General features: G+C 45.8%; 1 protein-coding gene and 1 long non-coding RNA gene across 6 annotated transcripts in view; one reads left to right on the plus strand and one right to left on the minus strand.

Annotated features, from left to right (window-relative positions):
• Positions 1-2,612: 2,612 nt before the first annotated feature.
• The window catches only part of WWP1 (WW domain containing E3 ubiquitin protein ligase 1), a 172,087-nt gene continuing 150,084 nt past the window's right edge, over positions 2,613-24,615 (minus strand). For all 5 annotated transcript variants that reach the window (XM_048841105.2, XM_048841107.2, XM_048841104.2 and 2 more), the window contains 4 exons: positions 18,920-19,024; positions 6,893-6,989; positions 6,629-6,701; positions 2,613-4,439 (listed from right to left, as the gene is read on the minus strand). In XM_048841105.2, the coding sequence (XP_048697062.1) occupies positions 4,340-4,439; positions 6,629-6,701; positions 6,893-6,989; positions 18,920-19,024 (375 nt within the window). In that variant the 3' untranslated portion in view covers positions 2,613-4,339. The remainder of the gene's footprint in view (positions 4,440-6,628; positions 6,702-6,892; positions 6,990-18,919; positions 19,025-24,615) is intronic.
• On the plus strand, positions 5,176-6,754 carry LOC142070981 (uncharacterized). The gene is made up of 2 exons (XR_012666936.1): positions 5,176-6,009; positions 6,534-6,754. It is a non-coding gene; the product is annotated as an uncharacterized LOC142070981 (long non-coding RNA).

The following is a 24,615-nucleotide window of genomic DNA, read 5'->3' on the forward strand; positions in this document are numbered from 1 at the left end:
GACAGTCCCGTTGGACTTGAGACCTGGAGCAGCCTTTGACCAGCCAGTTGTTGAGATACGGGTATATTTGAATACCTTGATGCCTGAGGTAAGCTGCTACCACCGACATGCATTCGGTAAACACCCTTGGTGCTGTCGCTAGGCTAAAAGGGAGGACCAGTAACTGGTAGTGGTCCGATCCCACCATGAAAAACAGGAAGCGTCTGTGTCCTTGGAAGATTGCTATAGGACAGTACGCATCCTTCAAGTTGAGGGCAGCATACCAGTCTACCGGATCCAGGAAGAGGATGATGGAGGCCAGCGCTGACATCTCCTACGATGGAGAGCGGTGCTGCTGAGATGGGGATCTATAGAAAAGCCCCAAGGCGGGTTTACCCCTAGACTGGGGTACCGTTGTAGGTGGTGTGGGTGGTACCAGTAGCACCAGGATATCCTGTGCTGCCTGCAGGGCCTCAGGTGTCGACAGGACCTCTAACCGATGAAGGCCCTCGTCCCTGTCTGGTGTGGCTGGCATGCGTCGGGGTGGGCTGGACCACTCGACCTGAGCTGGGACCCGACTCCTGGTAGGAGGTATTGAACTGCCCTCCTCAGGGCCTTGGCTCCCCTCCTGCCCTCTCCTTCCCCTTGCGGGATGCAGGAGATCTTTCTCTCCAAGTTTTCTTTTGCTGCTTGGCAGGTTCCGGGGAGGGGGATCGGCGCCAGTCCATCAACAGCACCGGTGGGGCACTCCGCACAAACGCTGCAGTGCTCGGGTCAGAGTTGGATCTCGACTGCTCTGCCAGAGTTACAGCCGACTCCATTAGGAGCACTTTGAGATGGAAGTTTCTCTCCTTCTTAGTCTGAGGTTTGAAGGACTTGCAAATACAGCACGTCGCTTAGATGCGACTCGCCGAGACATCTTAAACAACTATTATGCGGATCGCTGATGGACATCGGTTTCTTGCAGCGATCACAGGGCTTAAAGCCTGGGGACCGGGACATGCCCCATCCCTAAGCTAAGTCCTGTTCGGGATCAAGTAAAACACTAACACACTAAGGGAAACTTAACTATGTACAACTATTTTACAAGAAAAGTTTAAAACATTGAACAAAGCGAAAAAATCTAGCCAAAGCAGCAGACGTTCCAGCACCATCTGATGGCAAGAAGGAACTGAGGGTGGGGGGGAGTTGGCGGCGCCCCTTATACCACAGCATGTGCATACAACTCCAGAAGGCGCCAGAGCCGGTCCACTATGGATACCACTGAGGGAAAAACTTCCGGCACCAGTGCATGTGGTGAGCGCACACACCTAATATGGAATAGATATGAGCAAGCATTCCCCATGTTGGTCATTTGGGGCCCAGGTGTGGGAGAGTCCTTGATCAGGATGCTGGAGGTTTCAGGGATGATGATCCCAATTCAATCAAAGCAGCATTCTAATATTATTCATGCACTCCCTCTCACTGACTATATACACACACAATTCCTCCCAGTTACTGCTGGTTGGGCCCTCCCAAGGAGTAGAGGCCTGTGAGAGGAAGAGAGCTACCCAGGTGCCAACAGGAGATTGAAGGTAGATAAGGAAAGGTGCGAACAAAATTGATAACATTTTCACAGGAAGGGAAAAAAGGGATCAGAAAGAGAGCAGCAGCTAAGGACCAGCTCCTGAGAAAGTGGTATTGGCTCCATTCTGTTTCATTTCTCCCCTGCTTGAAACCTCCTGGCAGTTCATCTTCTTCCCTCACAAGCTCTCTCTCTTCCACTCTCTTCCTCTTTCCCAACCAAAAAAAAAAGGGAGGAGAATTTCATCTCCCTCCACCTACCCAATACAATGTGGTATGTACTGCATAATGCAGTACAGTTAAGAACTATAAGCAAAATGAAAGGTGCTTGTGATATAGTTATTCTTTACAAGCTGCCAGCAGATTGTACTGCATCAGTGCTACCTGAGTTCCTGCTACTGTACTGCCTAGTATAAATGTTTTCCTATTATAAAGAATTTTTTAATTGCCATTGTTCTTGGAGATGGTCAATATTTGTTTTATTTACTCCTTTTTTACTTTGTTTACTGTAATGATCATTTATCTTGGAGCATTTTAGGATGAGAGAAGGGTGGCCTTGATGTCTTATCATCCTTAATATGTGTAATCTTGGCTCAGGCTTGTTCTCTTGTCCCTTCATTACTTATCCTTTTCTTTGGTGAAGATTGTCGTGGGGTTGGGAGACAACTACAGTTGTCAAAATAACAAACAAGGTACATTTTGTGATGTGATGTCCTTGCTTTTTAATGTCTTCACTTACAGATTCATTAGATTCAGAATTTGCAGTGGGAGGCACAGTCATTCATTAGTGCAAATGAATAAGGTTCAATTTTACTATACTTAACTCCCTTAGATGTCATTTAGGCAAATCACACATACTTAGTTCTCCAGCCTCTGAAATAATTTTTAGCTCCCTCCAATTTAATTGGCATAAATCACTTATAATTTAGGTGAACTCAAACCTTTAATTTATTAATGTACCACATAAATTCATGAAAATAGCTCATGTTACTTTGTGTAGAGTGGCAGAGTAACTTAAGTGATGAAAAGTCCTGATGCACGTAGGAGTAGTAAATAATATATGATAGAAGTACATTGAGCCAATCAGATCACAGCTTTTATCAAAGCCATTTACAAGTTAACAGCTCCCCAGTAAATTGTGCATTTTGAATAACAAAGCATAACACAATCCAATATATAGAAAAATAAAATTTTGGTAGAATTCAATTGCTATATTGATAACATACAAGAACAGATATAGCAATATTTTTCTGCATTTATGCTTTTACCAGTGCAATACGATAGATATGTTACAGAAATGTTTAAATCACATTTTAAGAAATCGGTTTTATGTGTGTACAAAATTTTGTATAAGTTAAATTTAATGGAATTTACAGTGAATATTGAAAGCATGATACAAATGGTAATTTTTAAAATGTTCTTACTCTATAATAAGGAAGCACAGTTTGCTAAAAGTAGCATTTAATATAATTCACATCAATAAGATTTTATAATTTGTTACATCTTTGCAGTTCAGAAAATGCCCTCAATACTGGAAAAAAAATAAAAATCATTTTATATTATTGTGCATTTAGAACAAAAAAATCCAAAACGTTGCCTATGAAAAAGAATGACAAGATCTAGGTATACTTATTTAATTCATGTACACATGAATTTTTACATGAACTTAAAGGGGATGAAAATATTTAATACTAATAGAAAATTATTAGTTTAATGTGCAAAGCTTATGTAACTGTCATTCCATTTGGGTTCTCTAGATCCATAACTAAAACTGAACATGAACATAAAAGCAGCAAAAATTCACATTACCTTTCATGTATTCTTAAATCTCAAATTACATTAGTTTACCTTATGAAATTTTAAAATACACAGATTAAAACAAAACAAAACTGTAAGACACCAGACCAAGAGAGAATGTGTTAGAGTTTCTCTTTTATTCTTTAAAGATTACCCAACATTCTCTTGGTAATAATCCAAGATATTATGTAAACAAATTTCAATGCTGCTCATGAATTAAAATATTCTGTTCAGTTCCTACAATAAGTCAGAATAGTGGCACCAACTGTTTTAACATTAATCACATTCATCTTACCGTACATGACTCTTGTGCAAGTAATCAAGGCATTATTCATGACCTTGGCTACATCAATGTAGTAGTGAGGATATCAGCTATTGTAAGTATTTAAAAAACAAAACAAAAACCTGAACAGACAGAATTTGGCATTCTGTCATCTCAAAAAGCCAGCAGCATTTTTCTACATACTTAGGATACATTTGGCCTAAGCTTTTAACACCTTTTAGAACAGCCATGCAATAAAACAATCTTGGAGATGTTGCATAAAGTGAGAAGACAGAGCAATTTGTACATTTTTCTCTATAATAAAGCCAAGATAAAGCAAATTCCAAGGTCCTTTTGAATGACTGCTATGTTTCATACACTTATAGCTCTATAAAACTAGAGCCCACTAGAGAGAGAGAGAGAGTGTGTGTGTGTATATATATATTTTATATATATATATATATATATTTAATATATTTTTAAATAAAGTCATTTGTCTGCTTTCAAAATTTATGGTTTGTTTGTTTTTTCCTGGTCAGTCTTTTGAAGGGGCAATAAATAAACTAGACACGGCTGAACTGTTTTGCATATCTCTGTGGAAGAACGGAGAACATTTATACTTTAGAGTTCCAGAAACATGACTGTACAGAACAAACAGCTTATATACAACTAAGTGTGCAATTTTAGTTGGCTGGGCATTTTAATAATGCAATATATCCTCTTGACAAGAAGCCACTTCTACTCTTGACCAAATCCCTCCGTTTCTTCAATTGCGAAGAGCAGCTTCTCTTTTAGCTGTTCATAGCTTTTATATGGAGGCAGATCCAAACGATTAAAACTGAACAAAACAGAAGAGGTGGTGGGGGAAGAGGAGGAAAAATAACATTTTTATAAATTTGTCTAAATCCCATTTACAATATTTTGTGTAATTACATTTTTGCTTTTAAGAATATTGCAAAACTAAACTGTTACAGACAGAAGTTTTACATACTCTGATCTGTGGGTCAGAACACAGGAATGGGAATCAGGAGTTTGGCTCTCACTGACTGTGTAATATTGGGCAAGTCACTTACACACTCTGCTTTACTAGGGATTATTCGTTTTTAAGTGCTTTTGGATTCTTGATGAAACTCCCCTACAGATGCAATGATTATATTTCCCCAAAAATTATCTTCACCTTTATAAAGAGTATGTGGTTCAAGTGCATACAACCCCAGTTTGGTTAATGAAACCAAATGAGTTAATGAGTATATTTAGAGCACAGTATATACTCATGTGAACCATTCTTCCTGAAAAGGGGTGATTTATTTAGTCATGGGGGGTTCTTTGAAAGCTAAACTATACCCATAGCTATATTATAGAATTAAAAGTATCTGGAAGCTTTTATTCAATCTTTTTGCAACGTCTGAAGTTAAACTGTTAGCTAATCCTCATGTCACCCTAATGTTCTTTCAATGGAGAAATTATAATCTGATCAAATACTTCCTATTTCATATAACATATAGAAAAGCTCATAAGAAAATATGTATAATAACAGCCATATGCCCATTTCTACTGTACAGTCTTGTGCAGACTATGTGAAGGATTCTCACATTTTTTGGATAGAGAAGGTTCACTAAAATGTGGATAAAAGAATGATTTTAAGATAATCAAGTCTGAAAAGTAAAATGGATGAGTCTAAGGTAATGGATGAGTCTACACTGAAAATCCCGAGTGCCATAGCTATGCCGACCTAGCCCCTGATGTAGATGCAGCTAAATCAACAGGAGAATGCTTCTGTTGGCCTGGCTACCATTGCTCAGGGAGGTGGTGTTCCTACAGTAACAGATAAAACCCTTCTTTCGCTGTAGGCTGCGTCTACGCTATGGAGGTATGATGGCATAGCTACAGCATGGTGATAATTCCCCTATTATCCTCATAGTGTAGACAGGGCCTTACTGAACCTTTGGAGAAGAAAAAGGGAAGACGATAGAGGGACTCTAATAAATCCATTTAAATCATCTGTTATGAAAAGCTGATGTCTTCTTCATCTGATATCTCTATTAATAATTCTGGCATAAGTGGGAAAAACTCCTATTTTCCTCCTCTATTTCATGTAGTTGCACCTGGAAACACTTCTCCTGAAATTCTCACCTCTGATCATTAGAGACTGTTGCTGGCAATGCTAAGACTGCTTCTTCTGCTCTACTTCAGGGACCCTGTTGGCTACCACAAGCAGGGAGGAAACATCTTCAACTTCAGCACAGATCCATTCAAGGAAATAATACCACACAGGGAAAAATAATAGGATGGGGGAGCCTCACAACAAGTGACAGAAAAAACTGGATATGCTCCCACCAAGATGCCAGAAGAAGAAACAATCCTACTGGCTGCCCACAATCACTCTCTCTACCGCAGAAGTATAACAGGTACAGGGAGCCTGGGTCCGCATGGGGTAGAGTAGTGAGGACTGAAGAGAGCCATTTGGATAGGCAATTCAGATTCTAGGATGCTATTTGAAGTTCTGAATGTTTGTGGGGGTTCCAATCACTTTATAAGGTTCTTGGTGGCATTTTGCACACATATTTTCAGAAAGTTACACTGTAATGAAATATCACATGACAACTGACTCCAATACTAACTTAGCTGTGTAGCAGAAACAATGACTTGCTCTTTGAAGCAAAAATAGCCTGGGTGCATGTAAAATAAGGGATTTTATCTTACAACTCTAGAGTATCTGACACTATCCAAAATAAAAACAATATAAATACAGATAGAATACAAAACTGAAATTAAAAAGAAGGGAAAATAGAGACCTTTCCAGTAATGGGAAAGTCACTAGCCCAGCCATTCTAAATCAAGCAACAGGTGGGAGTCAGGGACAGAAATTGTAGGTTGAGACTAGTAACCCAAACTAGCTTACAACTGAATCAACTGTTATTGTATAACTTAGGTGCAAGACAGATGGTCTAAAACTACATTAATGAAGATCAACAACAGATACAAAGTTAGTTTACATTTACTCACTGTTTCAATATTAAAACTTACCAAGTATGACTTCTCGGTAACCAGGTTTCCTTGCCAACTTTTTCAATGCAGAATTTCTGAGGACCGTTACTTCCTGAATCAAGAAAACATACAAGATTAAATTAAATGTTGTTTTTAAACCAGTAACAGTGTAGTGTATTTATTAATGTATGCTTATGCTAGATGAAACGTAGGATTAAGAAATGAGCAAAAGATTGCCACTTGTTCAGAATAAACATAATACCTATAGATTGCGGTAGTATACTTCAGGGGCATTATACTTACCCATGAGCTCAGCAAAACCTCCCAGTGGTAACCGACAAGTACCAGTGACAAATTGCAGCAGTCGCATACGAACCTCATTGTCTGTGTCTTTTACAAACTAGGCAACAGAAATTCAGAATTACTTTAAAACAAAACTGAATACTACTATGCTAATACGGCTAGAGAAAAATAATACAAAACATGTAGGAACAAGATACTTGGAAAGCTGTGATTCCATAACAAACCTGAAGAGAATAACTTACAGTAAATTATATATGATATTGCACAGTGATATGGTGGCAAACATAAAAGCACTGATTTTGGGCTGCATGCACAAAGGTATCACATCACACTATGCACTGAAGGCTGGCAACACTTGTGAGTAGACAGGCTAATACGTTAGATCAATTTATACCACATTTTAAAAAAATCTCAAAGGACAGGTTATTTATCATGTACAGTAACTGGATTCTCAGAGATGTTTGTCCCTGTGGGTGCTCCACTTCAGGTGCATATACGCCCTGTGCGCCTTTGATTGGGCGCTTTTGGTAGCAGTGCCTGTTTGATCCGCATATATGTCCTAGCTATCCTGATGCCCTGCGTATAGCACAGTGTTGGGCAAACCACCTTCAGCAGTTCCTTCTCTATCACCAAGTCTATACTCCAAAATGGAAGGGAAGAAAGGTGGGTAGTGGAACACTACAGAGACAAACATCTTGAAGAACTCCAGTTACTGTACAAGACAGGTAACCTCTCCTACTTCAAAGTCTGATCTAAAACTGTTTGCAGAACCGTTTGCAATACCACCAAGGCAGTGTCTTCGCTAGAGGTGTGTACCCTAAGGCATAGTGTTTTGAGAAGGTGTGTACCGAAGCCCATGTGGCAGCTTTGAATATTTCCATAATAGGAAAATTCTTCAGCAGGGTGATGGAAACAGACTGAGTTCTGAAAGAATGGGCTATCATCCTAGCAGGTTGAGTATTTGCAGCCTTATATCAGGAATGGATACAACTGGAAACCCATTCGGAGAGTCTTTGGGTAGAAAGAGAGGCCCCTTTAATTCTGTCTGTGAAAGAGAACAAACAGCCTGAGGATCCCTAAAAGGTTTAGCCCTTTCCAAACAAAAAGCCAATGCCCTCTTAAAGTCTAAGATGTGAAGGGCAACTTCCTCCCTAGTCAGATGAAGTTAAGAGTGAAAAACTGGCCCAAGTTATATGAAAGTCCGAGTTCACCTTGGGTAAAAGCTTGGGTGAAACAGCCAGAGAGATCTTCTCTTTTTAGAAAACTGGAAGGGGGACTTGGCCATTGCAGTACCTAGCTCACCAATTCACCTAGCAGAGGTGACAGCCACTAAAATGCAGTCTTCATAGACAAGTAGAAGGGAACACTTTGTTAGTGGCTCAAAGGGAGGCTTCATCAGAAAGTTGAAGACCAAATTAAAGTCCCACACAGGAGTGGGTTCTCTGACTTGGAAAAAGTTAGCTAACCCTTTGATGAATCTGGAAGTGGTGGGGTCAGCAGGGAAATGGAAATCTGTGATAGCTGCTAAATTAACATCTATGGAACTCGGAGAGATCTGAATTCTTTAAACCCAACAGATAATCTAAAACATCCAAAAGGGAAAAATTGAAGGGACAGTGTCACTGGATATACCAATGGTGGAATCTCTTCCATTTCTATGGGTAGGTTTTTGTAGTCGATGCTTTTCTGCTATTCAACAAAACCTCTCACACAGGAGACCTCTACCGCAGACACACATCTAGAAAACAAGACTTGAGCTGCAGTGTGAAGCTCAAATGAAGAATGTATCCTGAATTTTGAGTTAAGGAATCAGGAATAGTTGGCAGGTGCAGTGCCGGACAAGATGGCAGGAAAAATCAGGCAGGGGAACCAAATTTGCATTGGCCCAAGTCAGTGCAATTAGAATGACCATGGCTCTATTCTGCTGATTTTGTTTAGGACTCTGAGGCTCAGCTGTGTCAGAAGATAGGAGTAGAGGACATGAGTAAGGCTACATTTTAGTCATGGGTATTTTTAGTAGAAGTCATGGACAGGTCATGGGCAGTAAAAAAATGATTACTCACTTTCTCGTAACTGTTGTTCTTCGAGATGTGTTGTTCAGCAGCGTCCATAGGGTGGGCCTGGGCGCCCCCTGGGCGGGGCCCCAATATCGGGCCCCGCCGACTCCCCACCCCCTCAGTTCCTTCTTGTCGACTATTCTGACAGAGGGGTAGGAGGGTGGGTATTGGAATGGACATGAACAACACATCTCGAAGAACAGTTACGAGAAAGTGAGTAACCGTTTTTTCTTCGAGTGATTGTTCATGTCCATTCCAAGCAGGTGATTCACAAGCTAGAGCTCAGGAGGTGGGGTTGGAGTTATCCACAGAAAGGAGCATGGCTTGCCCAAAAGCTGCATCGTCCCTGGACTGTTGCGTAATTGCATAGTGAGACGTAAATGTATGTATCGAGGACCACGTAGCTGCCCTGCACATTTCCTGAATAGTGACTTGAGCCAGGAACGCCGCAGAGGAAGCCTGGGCCCTGGTAGAATGGGCAGTGATCTGCGGAGTGGGCTCCTTTGCCAGGGTGTAGCACTCCCTAATGCAGGACGTGATCCATGATGATATGCATTGAGAGGATACCGGGAGGCCCTTCATTCTGTCCGCCATGGCTACAAGGAGTTGGACGGACTTCCGGAACGACTTAGTTCTCTCTATGTAGAACTACGCATGTCCAGTGAGTGCAGCCTGCACTCCCTATCGGAGGAGTGTGGCTTGGGATAAAACACTGGGAGGAAGATGTCCTGGGTCATGTGAAAATGGGAGACGACCTTTGGGAGAAAAGCCGGATGAGGCCTGAGCTGGATCTTATCTTTATGTAAAACTGTGTAAGGGGGCTCAGACGTGAGGGCCCTGAGCTCCGAAACCCGTTGAGTTGAGGTAACTGCCACGAGGAAAGCAACCTTGAACGAAAGATATAACAGGGAGCAGGTGGCCAGAGGTTCAAATGGTGGGCCTGTAAGCCTGAAGAGGACTAAATTGAGGTCCCAGGCAGGGACAGGCTGACGCATGTGTGGGAAGAGCCTGTCCAAACCCTTGAGAAAACAACTGACTATAGGGTTTCCAAAGACCGAGAGACCATCGGAGCCCAGATGGAAGGCAGAGATAGCGGCTAAGGGGACCCTTATTGATGACCGGGACAAGTCTTGATATTTTAGGTGAAGGAGGTAGTCCAGTATAAATGGTATGGAGGCGAGGAGCGGTGACTGACTACGTTGCTCTGCCCAGATAGAAAACCTTTTCCACTTGGCCAGGTAAGTAGCCCTGGTGGAGGGCTTTCTACTACACCCAGGAGGACTTGTCTGACCTGGTCCGAACAAGACAACTCTGCGGCACTTAGCCATGGAACATCCAGGCCGTAAGGTGGAGCGATTCCAGATTCGGGTGCCGGAGTCGGCCCTGGTCCTGCATGATAAGGTCGGGGACCAGCGGTAAGGTGAGTGGGGCTGCTATGGACATTTCCAGGAGCGAGGTGAACCAGTGCTGACGTGGCCACGCTGGCGCTATTAGTATAACTTGGGCCCGGTCCCTGCGGATCTTGAGGAGCACCCTGTGGACTAGCGGGATGAGTGGGAAAGCATATAAGCAGGTAGCCCTCCCAAGAGAGAAGGAACGCGTCCCCGATGGACCCTGAGCTGTGGCTCCCAAGGGAACAAAATGTCTGACATTTCCTGTTGCCCGGAGTGGCAAACAGGTCTATCTGGGATGAGCCCCAGAACCGGAAGATTGAGCTCACCGCGTCTAGCCGAAGGGACCACTCGTGGTCTGGCTGAGGCTGTCCGTCAGCATGTTTCGCACCCCTGGGAGGTATGAAGCCTGCAGATGGATCGAGTGGTCTATGCATAAGTCCCACAGAACAAGAACTTCTTGGCACAGGGGAGAGGAGCGTGCACCCCCCCGTTTGTTGCTATAAAACATCACTGAGGTGTTGTCCATGAGGATTGAAACACATCTGCCCATTATGTGCGTTTTTAAAGCGTAGCATGCCAGACGCACTGCCCTCAGCTCTTTGACATTGATGTGAAGAACGAGGTCCACCGGAGACCTTGGGTCTTGAGGTCCCCCAGGTGAGCCCCCCAACCCAGATCCGAGGCATCTGACACCAAGGTGAGCGAGGGCTGAGGGCTGGCAAAAGGCACCCCTGCGCAAACCATTCGAGGGTCGAGCCATCATAGGAGGGAGTCCAGCACCAGGCGGGGCACGGTTACGATCCTGTCCAACGCATCTTGGGCTGGTCAGTACACCGACACTAGCCAAGACTGCAGTGGGCGCAGCCTAAGCCTGGCATGCTGCACCACGTATGTGCAGGAAGCCACGTGTCCCAGCAGCTTTAGATAGTTTCTTGCCAACATCGTGGAGAACTGTCTGAGGCTCTGTATGATGTCCTGAAGTGAGTGAAACCTGGCCTCCAGGAGGTACGCCCTGGCTTGGGTAGAGTCCAGGATCGTGCCTATGAACTCCTACTCTGTCACCGGTGACAGAGTAGATTTTTCCTCGTTCAGGAGGAGACCTAAGTTGAGGATGGTCCTCCATATAAACTCGACCTGAGCCTCCCCCTGGGCTCTTGAGCGACCTTTGATCAGCCAGTCGTCAAGGTATGGAAAAACCTGTATCTGGTGCTTGCACAGGAACGCTGCGACGACTGCCATGCATTTTGTGAATACTCGACAGTCCGAACGGGAGGACGGCAAACTGGTACTCTGTTCACCACAAATCTGAGGTAGCGTCTATGGTGTGTGACTATTGCGATATGAAAATACGCATCCTTCAAGTTGAGGGCAGCGTACCAGTCTCCTGGATCCAATGAGGCGATAATGGAGGTTAGTGAGACCATGCGAAACTTGAGTTTCTTTACGTATTTGTTCAGCTGTCGCAGGTCCAGTATGGGTCTGAGGTCCCCTCTTGGCCTTCTGTATTAGGAAATACCAGGAGTAGAAACCCTTGCCCCTTAGGTCCTTAGGAACCTCCTCCGCTGCCCCTACCGAGAGGAGGGACTGCACCTCTTGAATTAGAAGTTGCTCGTGAGAGGGGTCCCTGAAGAGGGACGGGCAAAGGGGTTGGGGGGGGGGCGGGAGGGTACAGAATTGGATGGAATTGGACTCTCTACTGTGCGGAGCACCCATCGGTCTGAAGTAATTTGAGACCAGGCATGGTAGAAAGGGGATAGACAGGACAAGAAAGTAAGATGGGAAGGATCCAAAGGTCGTACTGGCAAGCCGTCCTTGACTGTACTCTCAAAAGGGTGGTCTAGAGCCCAGTGGGGCCCTGGGCTGGCCAGAGCTTTGTCCAGAGGGAGGTTGTTGCCTCCTCCGAGTGCTCCTGTTCCGCCTACATGGAGCGTCCTGGCGGTTTTGGGGTTGGTAAAGATGAGGGGCAGGTTGAGGCCTAAAATATCTGCGCTGGGTAGCAGGCATGTGAAGCCCCAGCGAACGAAGGGTAGCCCTCGAGTCCTTCAAGCTGTGAAGTCTCTTATCCGTCTTATCGGAGAAGAGAACTACACCCTCGAAGGGAAGGTCTTGAATGGTCTGCTGGACCTCGTGGGGAAGATCAGATACCTGTAGCCAGGAGCCTCTCCTCATAACCACCCCTGTGGCCTAAGTGCAGGAGGCCGCATCCGCCGCAGTCCAAGGCAGCTTGCGAAGACGCTTGGGAGACCAATTTTCCCTCCTCCATGAGCACAGAGAACTCCCCCCGAGCTTCCTGGGGCAGAAGTTCTGTAAACTTAGCCATAGACGAGCAGGTGTTATGCCCGTAGTGGCTTACTATGGCCTGCTGGTTGGCTATACGAAGTTGCAGGCCTCCTGTCGAGTAGACCTTTCGGCCAAATAGGTCCAGTTTCTTGGCATCCCTGTTTTTAGGGGTGGATCATTGAAACCCTTGACGTTCTCTCTGATTGGCCGTGTTGACCACAAAGAGTCCGGAGGAGGGTGGGTGTAAAGATGTTCATACCCTCTAGAGGGAACAAAGTAGCGGTGCTCTAATTTCTTGGCCGTATGTGCCAGAGAAGCAGGGGTTTGCCACAAGTTCTTAGATGTTTCTGTTATCGACTTGATAAATGGCAATGCAACCCTGGATGGGCCAGAGGGAGCCAGGATGTCTATGACAGGGTCTAAATCCTCTTCCACCTCCTCTGCCTGAATCCCCAGGCTTTGGGCAGCCCGACTCAAAAGCTATTGAAGAACCCGGTTGTCCTCCAAAGCTGGGGCCGTCGAAGTCCCCGCGACCGCTTCATCAGGTGAGGATGAGGATTGAGAACAGGAGGTGGGCCCAGTTCACTGACCTCGGCCCCCCTGGGGTCCCTTGGCATGCAGTACTCGGACTGTGGAGCCAGTACCGATGAAGAACTCTGCACTGCAGCTGGTGCTGGGGCAGACAAATCTGGCGGGACCGAGACCGTCGGGGTCAGTAGGGACGGAGCTGAGGCTTCCACCAGTGCCGTCACCTGGAGAGCCTGTGCCGGAGCTGGCTGAGGTATTGGTGCCGAAACCATGTGAGTTGGCGGAACCACTCCCCCCAAGGGTGGCGCCATCATCGGCGGCGATTGTGGCACGAACGATGCTCAAGACACCAACACCGTTCTGGAGCATGGGCCGTAGACTTGACCCTGGCTCTGATGGTAAGCGTAGGGTGTCCAGAAAGGCCATTGAGCAAGTGGTTGCTACTGTTGCTGCCACGGTGCCAGGTATGGTTGGTGACTGCACCAGAACCTGGACCTTCTGCTCCGCGATCTCCTAGATCGAGCTGAGTCCACCTCCGACTCCGAGGTCTCCGAATAAGATGACCACGGAGGAGCAGTCCCCTGGGTCACCAACGAATGACGACTTGACTCCAGGGAGCAGTGTGCTTCCTGCGTCTGTGCAGGCGGTGCTGGAGATGGAGACTGACGGGCCATCATGGTTGGCTTATCCTTGGAGTGGAACAGGGGGAGTGCGGTCACTGGGGATTTGTCCCTCCTTTGGGGGGAGGGCGGCACTGGGAGGTGCATCAGGTCCGTTGCCGCCTCAAACACCTCCGGCGTTGACGGTGGTTGTATGTCCACCAGATGGTCCGGGGACCGAGGAGGGTTCGGACTTGACGAAACCCTGGGTGGAAGCGAGGCAGAGGCGGTCTGCCCCGAGCCACTCGCACATGCCGCTGGCCCCTTAGCTTTCAAGGGAGGTGATCGGTCCCTCACCGGCCTCTCTTCTTTACCGGCACTGGAGACGGACAGCAGTGCTGAACTGAGGCCGACGCCCTATGTCCCGAGCAGTGGCAGTGCTGGTGAGCTTTAGAGTCTTTAGCAGAGCCCATTTCGCGTGCCGTTGGCGCCGGAGTCCTATACACTGAAGAGGATGTGCTTGGTGCCGGGTCGTTAGGTCCCGGGTCAGATTGCAGTCTCAATGCTGCCTCCATGAGCAGGAGTTTGAGTCTCTGCTCTCTGTCCTTATGGGTTCTTGGGCGGAAACCCTTGCAAATGCGGCACTTGTCCTCTTGGTGAGTCTCACCAAGGCACCGCAAGCAAGATGAGTGAGGATCACTCTTGGGCATAAACTTTCCACAGGACTCACAGAGTTTAAATCCTGGAAACCCAGGCATACCCCTGAAGGGAAACGAACTATTTAACAAACCACTAGTAACTATATGAAAAAAGCATAACTATAGAGAACAACTATTGAACTATGAACAAAAGACACTGTTAAGGCACTTGCTGTAAGAGTGAACAAAGTTCCAGCTTGCCGTCCTGGGCGGTAAGAAGGAACTGAGGGGGTGGGGTGTCAGTGGGACCCTATATTGGGCACCATGAAGGCGCCTATACACGACTTGTACTATATACCCATGACTAAATCTTGAGGGGAAAGGGGCAGCTTGGAGGTGTCGCAGGTGCTCGGGAGGTAAGTGGGGGCAGGGCTAGCAGGCTCCCTACCTGGCTCCACGCCTCCCTGGAAGCGGCAACATCCCCCTCCCTCAGCTCCTAGGCAGAGGCGCAGCCAGGCAGCTCTGCACACTGCCTTTGCCCTGAGTGCAGGCTCCGCAGCTCCCATTGGCCAGGAACTGTGGCTAATGAGAGCTGTGGGGGCAGTGCCTGCAGGCAAAGGAAAGTCCCAGAAAGTCAGGTGACTTCCATGACCTCCCTGAAAAAATCGCAGCCTTAGACATGAGGAAAGAATCTCCCAGAGACTGATGCCCTAGACTCCCTCTTGAGCAGAACTTTCAACTCTTTCTGTTGATGGTGGTAGCAAACAGATCTATTTCTGGAAAACCTAATGTGCGGAATGTATGCTTGAGAATCAGGTTGTTGATTTTCTACTTGTGGTCCTGGCAGAAGTATCTGCTCGAACTATTGGCTATGGTGTTCTACAGACCTGTTAAGCATGAGGCAAAATGAAAATCTGATGAGCTATGAACCAGTTCCATAGTTATATTGCTTCTTCCCAAAGGGTGACTCTTGTATCATCAAGGAGAAGCATATAGTACACATTGACTCTTGACCATAGCAAGGAAACTGCTGCAGACAACTCTGACTGCCCTGAGTTCCAGGAGGTTGATATGGAGAATGGACTCTTGGCAGTCCATTTGCCTTGTATGGTATACAATCAAAAGCTTGTGCAGAATCCTTACTATTCTTAGCACCAAGATTGTGACTGGGTGGTACCAAGGCCGGTTTCAGGACTGAGTGATGCTAGTACCACAGGACTCAAATTCCTGAAGCCTTAGCTGAAGGGTTCTCGGTATTGGCAGAGCTTGGAGTCTCTTTCTGGGACAGGAGCTCTCCAAAACAGCATGTCACTGTGGTGACCTAGGTTTCTTGGCACTGACTTCTTAAAAGGATCTGGAGTTTCTCTTTCTGCAAGTCTTTCTCTCACATGACTATCTGGGGGTGGCTGCACAGGTCAATGGGGCACTGTGCTCCTTGGAAGACTGCTGTACAGGGCGGGGCGTATCAGGGCCTGGGTGTGACGCAGATTGACCGGAGCACTAATGAGGAGCCTAAGATTAATCTCCCTGTTTTTTCTGGACCTACTCTTAAACCCTGAACAAATTTTACACTTTGATGGCACATGGGTATCCCCTAAGTAGTGGATACAGTGAGAATGACCATTGCTAACTGGAACAGAATCCCAGCAAGTGAGGCAATGTTTAGATCCAGAGGATCTAGGCATAACTTGAGAATAAAATCTTTCGAAGAAGGAAAGGCCCCTGGCGGATTGTGGGGAGGGAAATAATGAGTCGCTCAAAAAAGTCCCCTCAAAAACATTACTCTAACTAGTAAAAACTAAAAAGGGGACTAATACCTAAACAACAAAGTAAAACCTTGAAGCTATTCCCTAAGGAAAAAAAAAAAACTAAATATGAAGTAGCCAGTGCAAGATATTTTAAGGATCCGGGGACTAGAGCCTGGGTCTGCGGAGCCTGGGACAGCTGATGTTCCCACAGTGCCACCAGCAGGACATTCAGAGCCAGAGTCAGGGAGCACTGTGATTAGGAGGCGCCCCAGGAAGTACTGCCCAAGAAACCCAGACTGAAAGTACCTTGAAGCCCTCTGATTGGCCAAGCACTGTATTTAACCTTGGAGGGTGCCCCAGGAAGTTGTCTGGACAACAGGACAGACTTTGGACCTGCTACAACTCCAGACCTCACCTCATCTCCTGATCTCTGGCCTCTGATCCCTGCCAGACTCTGCTCCTGCCTCCTGATTCTATCCTGGTATGGTACTACCTCTGATCTAGTCTCCGACCACAGTCTGACTTTGACCCTGACTCGCGCTCATTGAACCTGGCTCCAGCGATTATTCTGACCCCTGCTCACTGACTACCATTCTGATGTGTAGACCCCCAGCCCAGTTATGACTGCTAGGCCAGGCTACCTATGCTCCAGCTTCCCTACAGATGCTCAGTCTCAAACGCAAGGTGGTTGAGAAGGAAACGAAGGTGGTTTGTTCAACACTGCTCTATATACCTTTGGTTCAGGGTACAAGGATAGCTAGGGTGCACGTGTGGACCAAATGGGCAATGCTACAAAAAGTGTCTGATCAAAGGGGCAGTTGAAATGGAGTATGCATAGGACATTACACGCATAGGGCATGTCCCTCAGAATATTTTTGCTATTTTGATTGAGTGTGGTAATAATCTTTTAAATACCAATCAAGGCAGAGTAGTTATAGTTTTTAAAGGCTGCACTTTTATCCTAATATAACAGGATGTGCTGAGTCAGCTCCTGACTTGGCACCCAATCACTCAAATCCTCACCAATATAGATTAAGTAGGACCTAACTGAAAGACCATTTATCTTCCATCATTCTTATTGGAGCTATGAACGCTTCTACCATGAAAATACTGAACATGTGTCGTGCTGAAGGCAACATATTAACTAAATGTAGTTCATAGACCATCCCAGATTGGGCTACTTGTCAAAGTCTAAATCATAATGGTGAAAATTATCCACTCTGCCTGCACGAAGCTCAACTGCAGTCAAGAGGTGAGTTGCAGTGATGCAGTCGCACGTACATAATCTTTAGCCACTAATCTCTGACACAAGTTAGATCTCCACAGGAGAAGCTTTCTCTGACACTACTGCATACAGTCCCTTAGGATTGTCACAACAGTGAAGGATCAGGTGTAGTAGAGCTTCGCTCCTTCTCCCTCTCCATCCTGTCCACAGAATGCCCCAACATGCTTCCTATCACCTATTATGACCATAGAAGGAAAGATGGGGTACAGCTTGTGTAGAAGCACTTCCACCACCTTTCCTCCCAATGGAAAGTTCCCTTGAAGAAGGACAATTTTCTGCTGGCCATCTCTGGTCACTTTAAGGCTTACATGATACAAAGTGGCCTTAGTAGATTGGCGAATCCAAGCCAAGAAGCCTTTATTACTTAGAAGGGGGATAAAGTAAAAGTAACTTTTTTCTTGTATGAGTGAGATAGCATAGGCATTACTTTAATCTTGTCTTTCTTAGAGACATGTGCAACTGAAAGACATCAGTGCTCTGTAAATGTTGAAACACTATTCAGTTATTTTACCATTTGCTAGGAATCTTTCAATAATTAGTTTCTTGTAAATTGACAAAGTTGTAGCATATGAATCAATGGCCCTTGAAATAGTTCAAATAGTTCACACTAAATAGTTCAAATCAGTCTTAGAGGATTGGGGATGTCTGACTTTTCCTGCTGGCATTCTTAAGCAGATCACTAAGCCAAAGTGACATAGAACACAGTAGAAAATGTACTGGCTGTGACTGCTGGTTTTAATCTCCTGGGTGAATTCTTGGTACATTTTTGGAGACTATAGGATATTTCTCTTCTCTTCACATTCTAAGACAGGCTCAAACCTGAAAATAACTTTACAGCAGTCATTATTACAAATGTCAATATTTTTCAACAGTTACCACTATCTAAAAAACCCCACAGTTTATCATATTCTTAACATAGGAAGTAACTGTGTCAGATAAATGTCTACATTTAACAGAACAATGTAACGAAGACTACTGTTAACTAATGCTAAAAATACAAGCTCTTCAGTCTTAACTACAGTGTAACAATCAAACCTAAAAAGTAAAATATAATACAGAAAATAAGAACAAACTATTAAACCCAAAAAGCTATGTGCTATGTGGATAACTCCCCAAACAATTTATAAAAGTAACTAGTAGTCCCTCTTTTGACACTGGGGGATGGTGGGGAGTGGGACGAACAGAAAACTGGAAGCCTGGACACAGCTTATGTTCCCTCACCCCAGTCATATAACTACTATCTAAAGTAGAGAATTAGACAGAAATTACTAGAGGTTTAAAAAAAACTCTTAGGCATATACCAGAAGTAAAACAGTCTAAAATGGAGATTAATACATTACAATAGTATACCAAGAAAGTCTCTGAAAATAAGTATTCCTTTTCTAACAATAAAAAAAAAGGCCAGATTTTTTAACAGGTTTTGAACAGGAATATAACTGTTTCCATAGCTTTTGTCTAAAAGAGAACAGGAAAATAAAAAAATTTATGAGCATCATACCTGCCAGAACCATATGATCTGCTTGCTATTTCTTGTATAATGACGATAAACGGTGTTCCTTTGCCAATCTGCTAAATCAACCTCTTGCATGCCACAGAGCATAACCTGGAAAATAAACAACCATTTAACTACTTCTCCATCATATCATTATAGATGCACTGTACTAACTTTTAATTATTATGTACTCTAGATGAAAGACATCTGCACAATGAAGAGGAGTCAAAAAGTTTGGTCTGAACACAGAACCAAGAACTCCTGCATTCTAATCCAACTCTTCTCTACTCTTTACTTACCTCATAGGGCACCATGAAGCTTTACTAGTTCTTGTTTGTTAAGTGCTCTGAAGAGTACTCTCACCCGGGGCCCAATCCTGTGAGGTGTTCAGCACACAATACTATCACTAAATTCAACGGAAGTCTATGGTGCTCAGGTATGTTAGCAACAAGGAGGTGGTCAGGGAAAGTGTAGAACTCTTACTGAATGGGGGAGGCAACCTAGTGACAGATGATGTGGAAAAAGCTGAAGTACTCAATGCTTTTTTTGCCTCAGTCTTCACAGACAAGGTCAGCTCCCAGACTGCTGCACTGGACAGCACAGTATGGGGAGGAGGTGAGCAGCCCTCAGTGGTGAAAGAACAGGTTAAGGACTATTTAGAAAAGCTGGACATGGACAAGTCTATGGCGCTGGATCTAATGCATCTGAGGGCGCTGAGGGAGTTGGCTGATGTGATTGCAGAGCCATTGGCCATTATCTTTGAAAACTTGTGATGATCGGGGGAGGTCCCGGACGATGGGAAAAAAGCAAATATAGTGCCCATCTCTTAAAAATGGAAGAAGGAGAATCCGGGGAAACTACAGACTGGTCAGCATCAGCTCAGTCCCTGAAAAAATCATGGAACAGGTCCTCAAGGAATCTGTTTTGAAGCACTTGGAGAAGAGGAAGGTGATCAGGAACAGTCAACATGGATTCACCAAGAGCAAGTCATGCCTGACCAACCTGACTGCCTTCTATGATAAGATAACTGGCTCTATGGATATGGGGAAAGCGGTGGACGTGATGTATCTTGTTTGATACGGTCTCCCATAGTATTCTTGCCAGCAAGTTAAAAAAGTATGGATTGGTTGAATGGACTATAATGTGGATAGAAAGCTGGCTAGATTGTCAGGATCAACAGGTAGGGAACAACGGCTCCATGTCCAGATGGCAGCCAATATCAAGCGGAGTGCCCCAGTGGTCTGTCCTGGGGCTGGTTTTGTTCAACATCTTCATTAATGATCTGAATGATGGGCTGGATTGTACCCTCAGCAAGTTCGCAGATGACACTAAGCTAGGGGAAGAGGTATATACGCGGAAGGGTAGGGATAGGGTCCAGAGTGACCTAAACAAATTGGAGGATTGGGCTAAAAGAGATCTGATGAGGTTCAACAAGAACAAATGCAGAGTCCAGCACTTAGGACAGAAGAATCCCATGCACTCCTAGAGGCTGGGGACCGACTGGCTAAGTGGCAGTTCTGGGGATTACAGTGGACAAGAAACTGGATATGAGTCAACAGTGTGCCCTTGTTAACAAGAAGGCTAATGGCATTTTGGGCTGCATTAGTAGGAGCATTGCCAGGAGATTGAGGGAATTGATTATTCCCCTCTATTCAGCACTGGTGAGGCCACGTCTGGAGTATTGTGTACAGTTTTGGGCCCCCCACTACAGAAAGGATGTGGACAAATTGGAGAGAGTCCAGTGGAGGGCAACGAAAATTATCAGGGGGCTGGGGCACATGACTTATGAGGAGAGGCTGAGGGAACTGGGCTTATTTAGTCTGCAGAAGAGAAGAGTGAGGAGAGATTTGATAGCAGCCTTCAACTACCTGAAGGGGGGTTCCAAAGAGGATGGAGCTAGGCTGTTCTCAGTGGTGGCAGATGACCGAACAAAGAGTAATGGTCTCAAGTTGCAGTGGGGGAGGTCTAGGTTGGATATTAGGGAAAAACTATTTCACTAGGAAGGTAGTGAAGCACTGGAATGGGTTACCTAGGAAAGTAGTGGAATCTCCATCCCTAGAGGTTTTTAAGGCCTGGCTTGACAAAGCCCTGGCTGGGATGATTTAGTTGGGGTTGGTCCTGCTTTGTGCAGGGCGTTGGACTAGATGACCTCCTGAGGTCTCTTCCAACCCTAATCTTCTATGATTTCACCAGAAGCAGTTAGTCTGTAGAAATGAGCACTATATAAGGACCCAATTCAGAAGTCCTTACTCAGACAAAAATGAAGATTACTTACCTGTAACCAGAGTTCAAGATCATTCTGAATAGTCACACTTGTGGGATACTGCACCACTTTGTGGTGCCTTGCAGTAGAACTCTCTTCCAGGAGCATCAGCTAAAGCAGGGTTTATTTCGGGTACCGTCAGAGCTGGGCTGACAAGTCCAGGTAGGCCAAATTTGAATGAGTGGCACTGCATTCCCATGAGCCAGGTCACAACAACTCCACTCACACAGAGGAACTGGCTCTTTGACTGGAGAATGGAGACAAAGAAGCCCTTTTAAGAATCTTGTTACCTTGACACTGGAAAAAAGTGATCTTCCATGAATGGGGGGATGAAATGCTGAAAATCGCCACTAGGAGCACACTCATTGAGCTAAAGGCCCGATGACTGAAGATGCAGCAAGTACTCCAAGATGTCCTGGATAGAGGTCAGCATCAGCTGAACTCTGCAGGCCAATCCATTTTGCCGAATAGGTGATTCTGGTAGAGGGCTTTCTGCTTTTGAGTAGTACCTGTTGAATGCCCACTGATAACACACTTCCTCCTCATTCAACCAAGCAACCACCCGGTGAGATGCAGGGAGCTGAATGCAAGATGCAAGGTGCAACCGTGATTCTACATGAGGTCTGGATGGCGAGGAAGGGATATCGGAGGCTGAACTGATAGCGTGAGAAGGTCAGAACCAATACTGCCTCAGTCACGTCTGGGGAATGAGGTAAGCTTGTCTCGATCCACTTTCAGCTTTGGAGGAATTTTCAGCTTCAGAACTGGAGGAAAAGGGTACAGAAGAACTGACTGCCACCTGAGATGGAAGGTGTTGGTCAGGGAGTCTGGACTGAGCAGGACAGCCTTTCTTGTTGTCCCTTGTAGCAAACAGGTCGATCGTCAGAATACCCCACGCTGCAAAGATGACCTGCAAGACTCTCCTCTTCGGGGACCACTCGTGATTCAGGAAACAATTCTTCCAAGATGATTTTGGGCCCCAGACAAGTGATCAGCCGTCAGGGTGATACTCTCCTCAAGGCAGAACTCACACAACCTGATCGCCTCTTGGCAGAGCATCCTAAAGTGAGTCACCCCTGGCCTGTTCACATAATATATTGGAGTGATATTGTTGGTAAGTACGTGAACAACTCAGCCCCTGATGTGGTTCAGAGAGGCCAGGCAAGCCTCATAGATGGCCTGAAACTCCATTTATGTTAATATGCAGTGAGGACTCCTGTTCAGACCATAGATCCTGAACTTTCAGCAACCCCAGATGTGCTCCCCAGCCCATCAGGGAGATGTCAGTGACCAAAAGGCAGCACCATGTACTGAAAATGGCACTTCGCCACAATGAATTGGAGGAATTTTTTGTGGCTCAGCAAAATCGCCACATGAAAACAGGCATTCTGAAGGTCCAGGGCACCAAAACAGTCATTCTGAGACAATGGGGGAGGTCAGTTGATAGGGTGACCATTCAGAACCTCACGTACCTGATATATTTGTTGAGGTTGTGAAGGCCAAGAATGGGTCTTACCCCCCCTTTGGATTTGGGAACCAGAAAGTACTGGGAATAGTAGCCCTGAAGCCAGTGTTCTGGAGGAACATCCTCCACCAAAGTCAGTAGAGAGTGACCTGCTCGAGGAGTATCTTGTGAGGGGGTCCCTGAAGAGGGATGGAGAGGGAAAGTGGGAATGAGGAGTGGAGAGGAACTGGATAGCATAGCCTGATCTGATAATGCTTAAGACGCAGCTGTTGGTTGTGATCGAGCCCCATAAAAGCAAGCCAACCTGTCTCTGAACAGAAGTGGTGTAAAGAGTGATGACTGGACCACTGCTCTGAATAAAGGAGTCAAAATGGGCACTCAGAAGATACTGTGGGAAGGTGTGTTGATTGGCCAAACCCCGACTAAAATGCCTCCTACTCTGGGACCTATGTATCTTTCTGGGTTCCCGCTGACTTGCAGGAGGAAAAGGCTGTCCAAAGATGTATTGCGGACAGTACTGCTACTGCTATTGGCCACCATGTGGTGCCTTTGCACTGTCAGTATATACACTCCCAAAGGACGTAAGGCAGCCTAGAATCCTTGAAGGAATGCAGCCGAGACTCTGCATTGTCTGAAAATAGCATCCAGCCTTCAAAGAGCAAATCCTCTATAGCACGGTGCATATCAGGAGCAATGCCTGATTTCTGCCACCAGGGTGCCTTCTTCATGGTCCCCATAGAGGCCATAACTCTGGCCAAAGTGTCCACAATGTCTTGTGCAGATTGCAATAATGTCTTGGAGTGGACTTAAATTTGCCTTGCTGGGCTCTATCATTCATCATGATTACAATCAGAGAATTTGGGACCAGATGGGAATAAAAGCCTTCAAATCCCTGCACCAGGACAAAACAGCATTTCCTCCACATGCTTCGCAGTATGTGGTACTGAAGCCAACATGCTACAAAGAACCTTTGAAGGCTCTAGGAGCCCATCATTAATAGAAAGGGACATTCTCCCAGGAGCTGATAGTTGCAGGACATCCAACAACTTATGGGTATTCTCCTTCAGAAACTCTGTCTGAATGCCCACAGACATGCTGCAACAGGTCCTGGTAGGCCTTGAAATCCTCAGGCACTGAAAGAGAGGAAGAATTGGGCACTGCTGAATCATCTGGGGACGACGAAGAGGTGGTTAACTGGGCCAAAGCCCAATCTTGCTCCTCGACAGTTGGAAGTGGAAAGCACAACTCCATCCGCCGCACAGGGGGAAGACTCACTGTTGCCTTAGCCTGCGGTGGATCATCAGTCCCCACCACTGACCTGCCTGATGATCTCACCTTAGAACAAGATGAAGAGTGCAAACTCTGTGACAGATTCCATAGAGGTCACTGGGCATAAGGACAGCATTGGTGACCAGTAGGCGCCAGGCCAGGGCCCCCCCGTCCTGACTGCAAGATGAATGCTAATCTTGATATCCATAAATGGCCCCCGATGTGAGCCAGGTGATGGAGAGTGGGAGGAGGAAGATCCCGATCTCGACACCGAGGAGCCTCGGGTTTCCGGGGATAAAGGTGGAGCTAGTCCTGAGGGGACGAGTAAAGAATCTGATTTATCCATTGCCCAGAATGAACGAGGGACTGGCACCAATGGTGGAAACAGTAGCGCCGGCACTCACTATGCCCATTTTTCCCGGAGCCAGGTACCAAAGTAGCTAACAGTGCCAAAGTGGAGAGCAGTGAGCTGCCATGGTAACATCGGCAGAGCTGAATGCAATGGTGCCTTGGAGTTTCCCAGGGCCAAGGAAGTCCCTTATGCCAAGGCCAACACCCATCCCACTTCTGCAAATTGCGGAAGGAGAACACTGGGGTGTGGTGCAGACAGACCCAAGGGTTCAGCAGCCCACCCAGCCAATGTCACTATAAATGATGTAGCCCTCGCAAAGTCCTGGACCAACAGGTGTTGGGATGGAAAAACAG

The sequence above is a fragment of the Caretta caretta genome, chromosome 2, assembly GCF_965140235.1.
Source record: "Caretta caretta isolate rCarCar2 chromosome 2, rCarCar1.hap1, whole genome shotgun sequence".
Classification (NCBI taxonomy): domain Eukaryota; kingdom Metazoa; phylum Chordata; order Testudines; family Cheloniidae; genus Caretta; species Caretta caretta.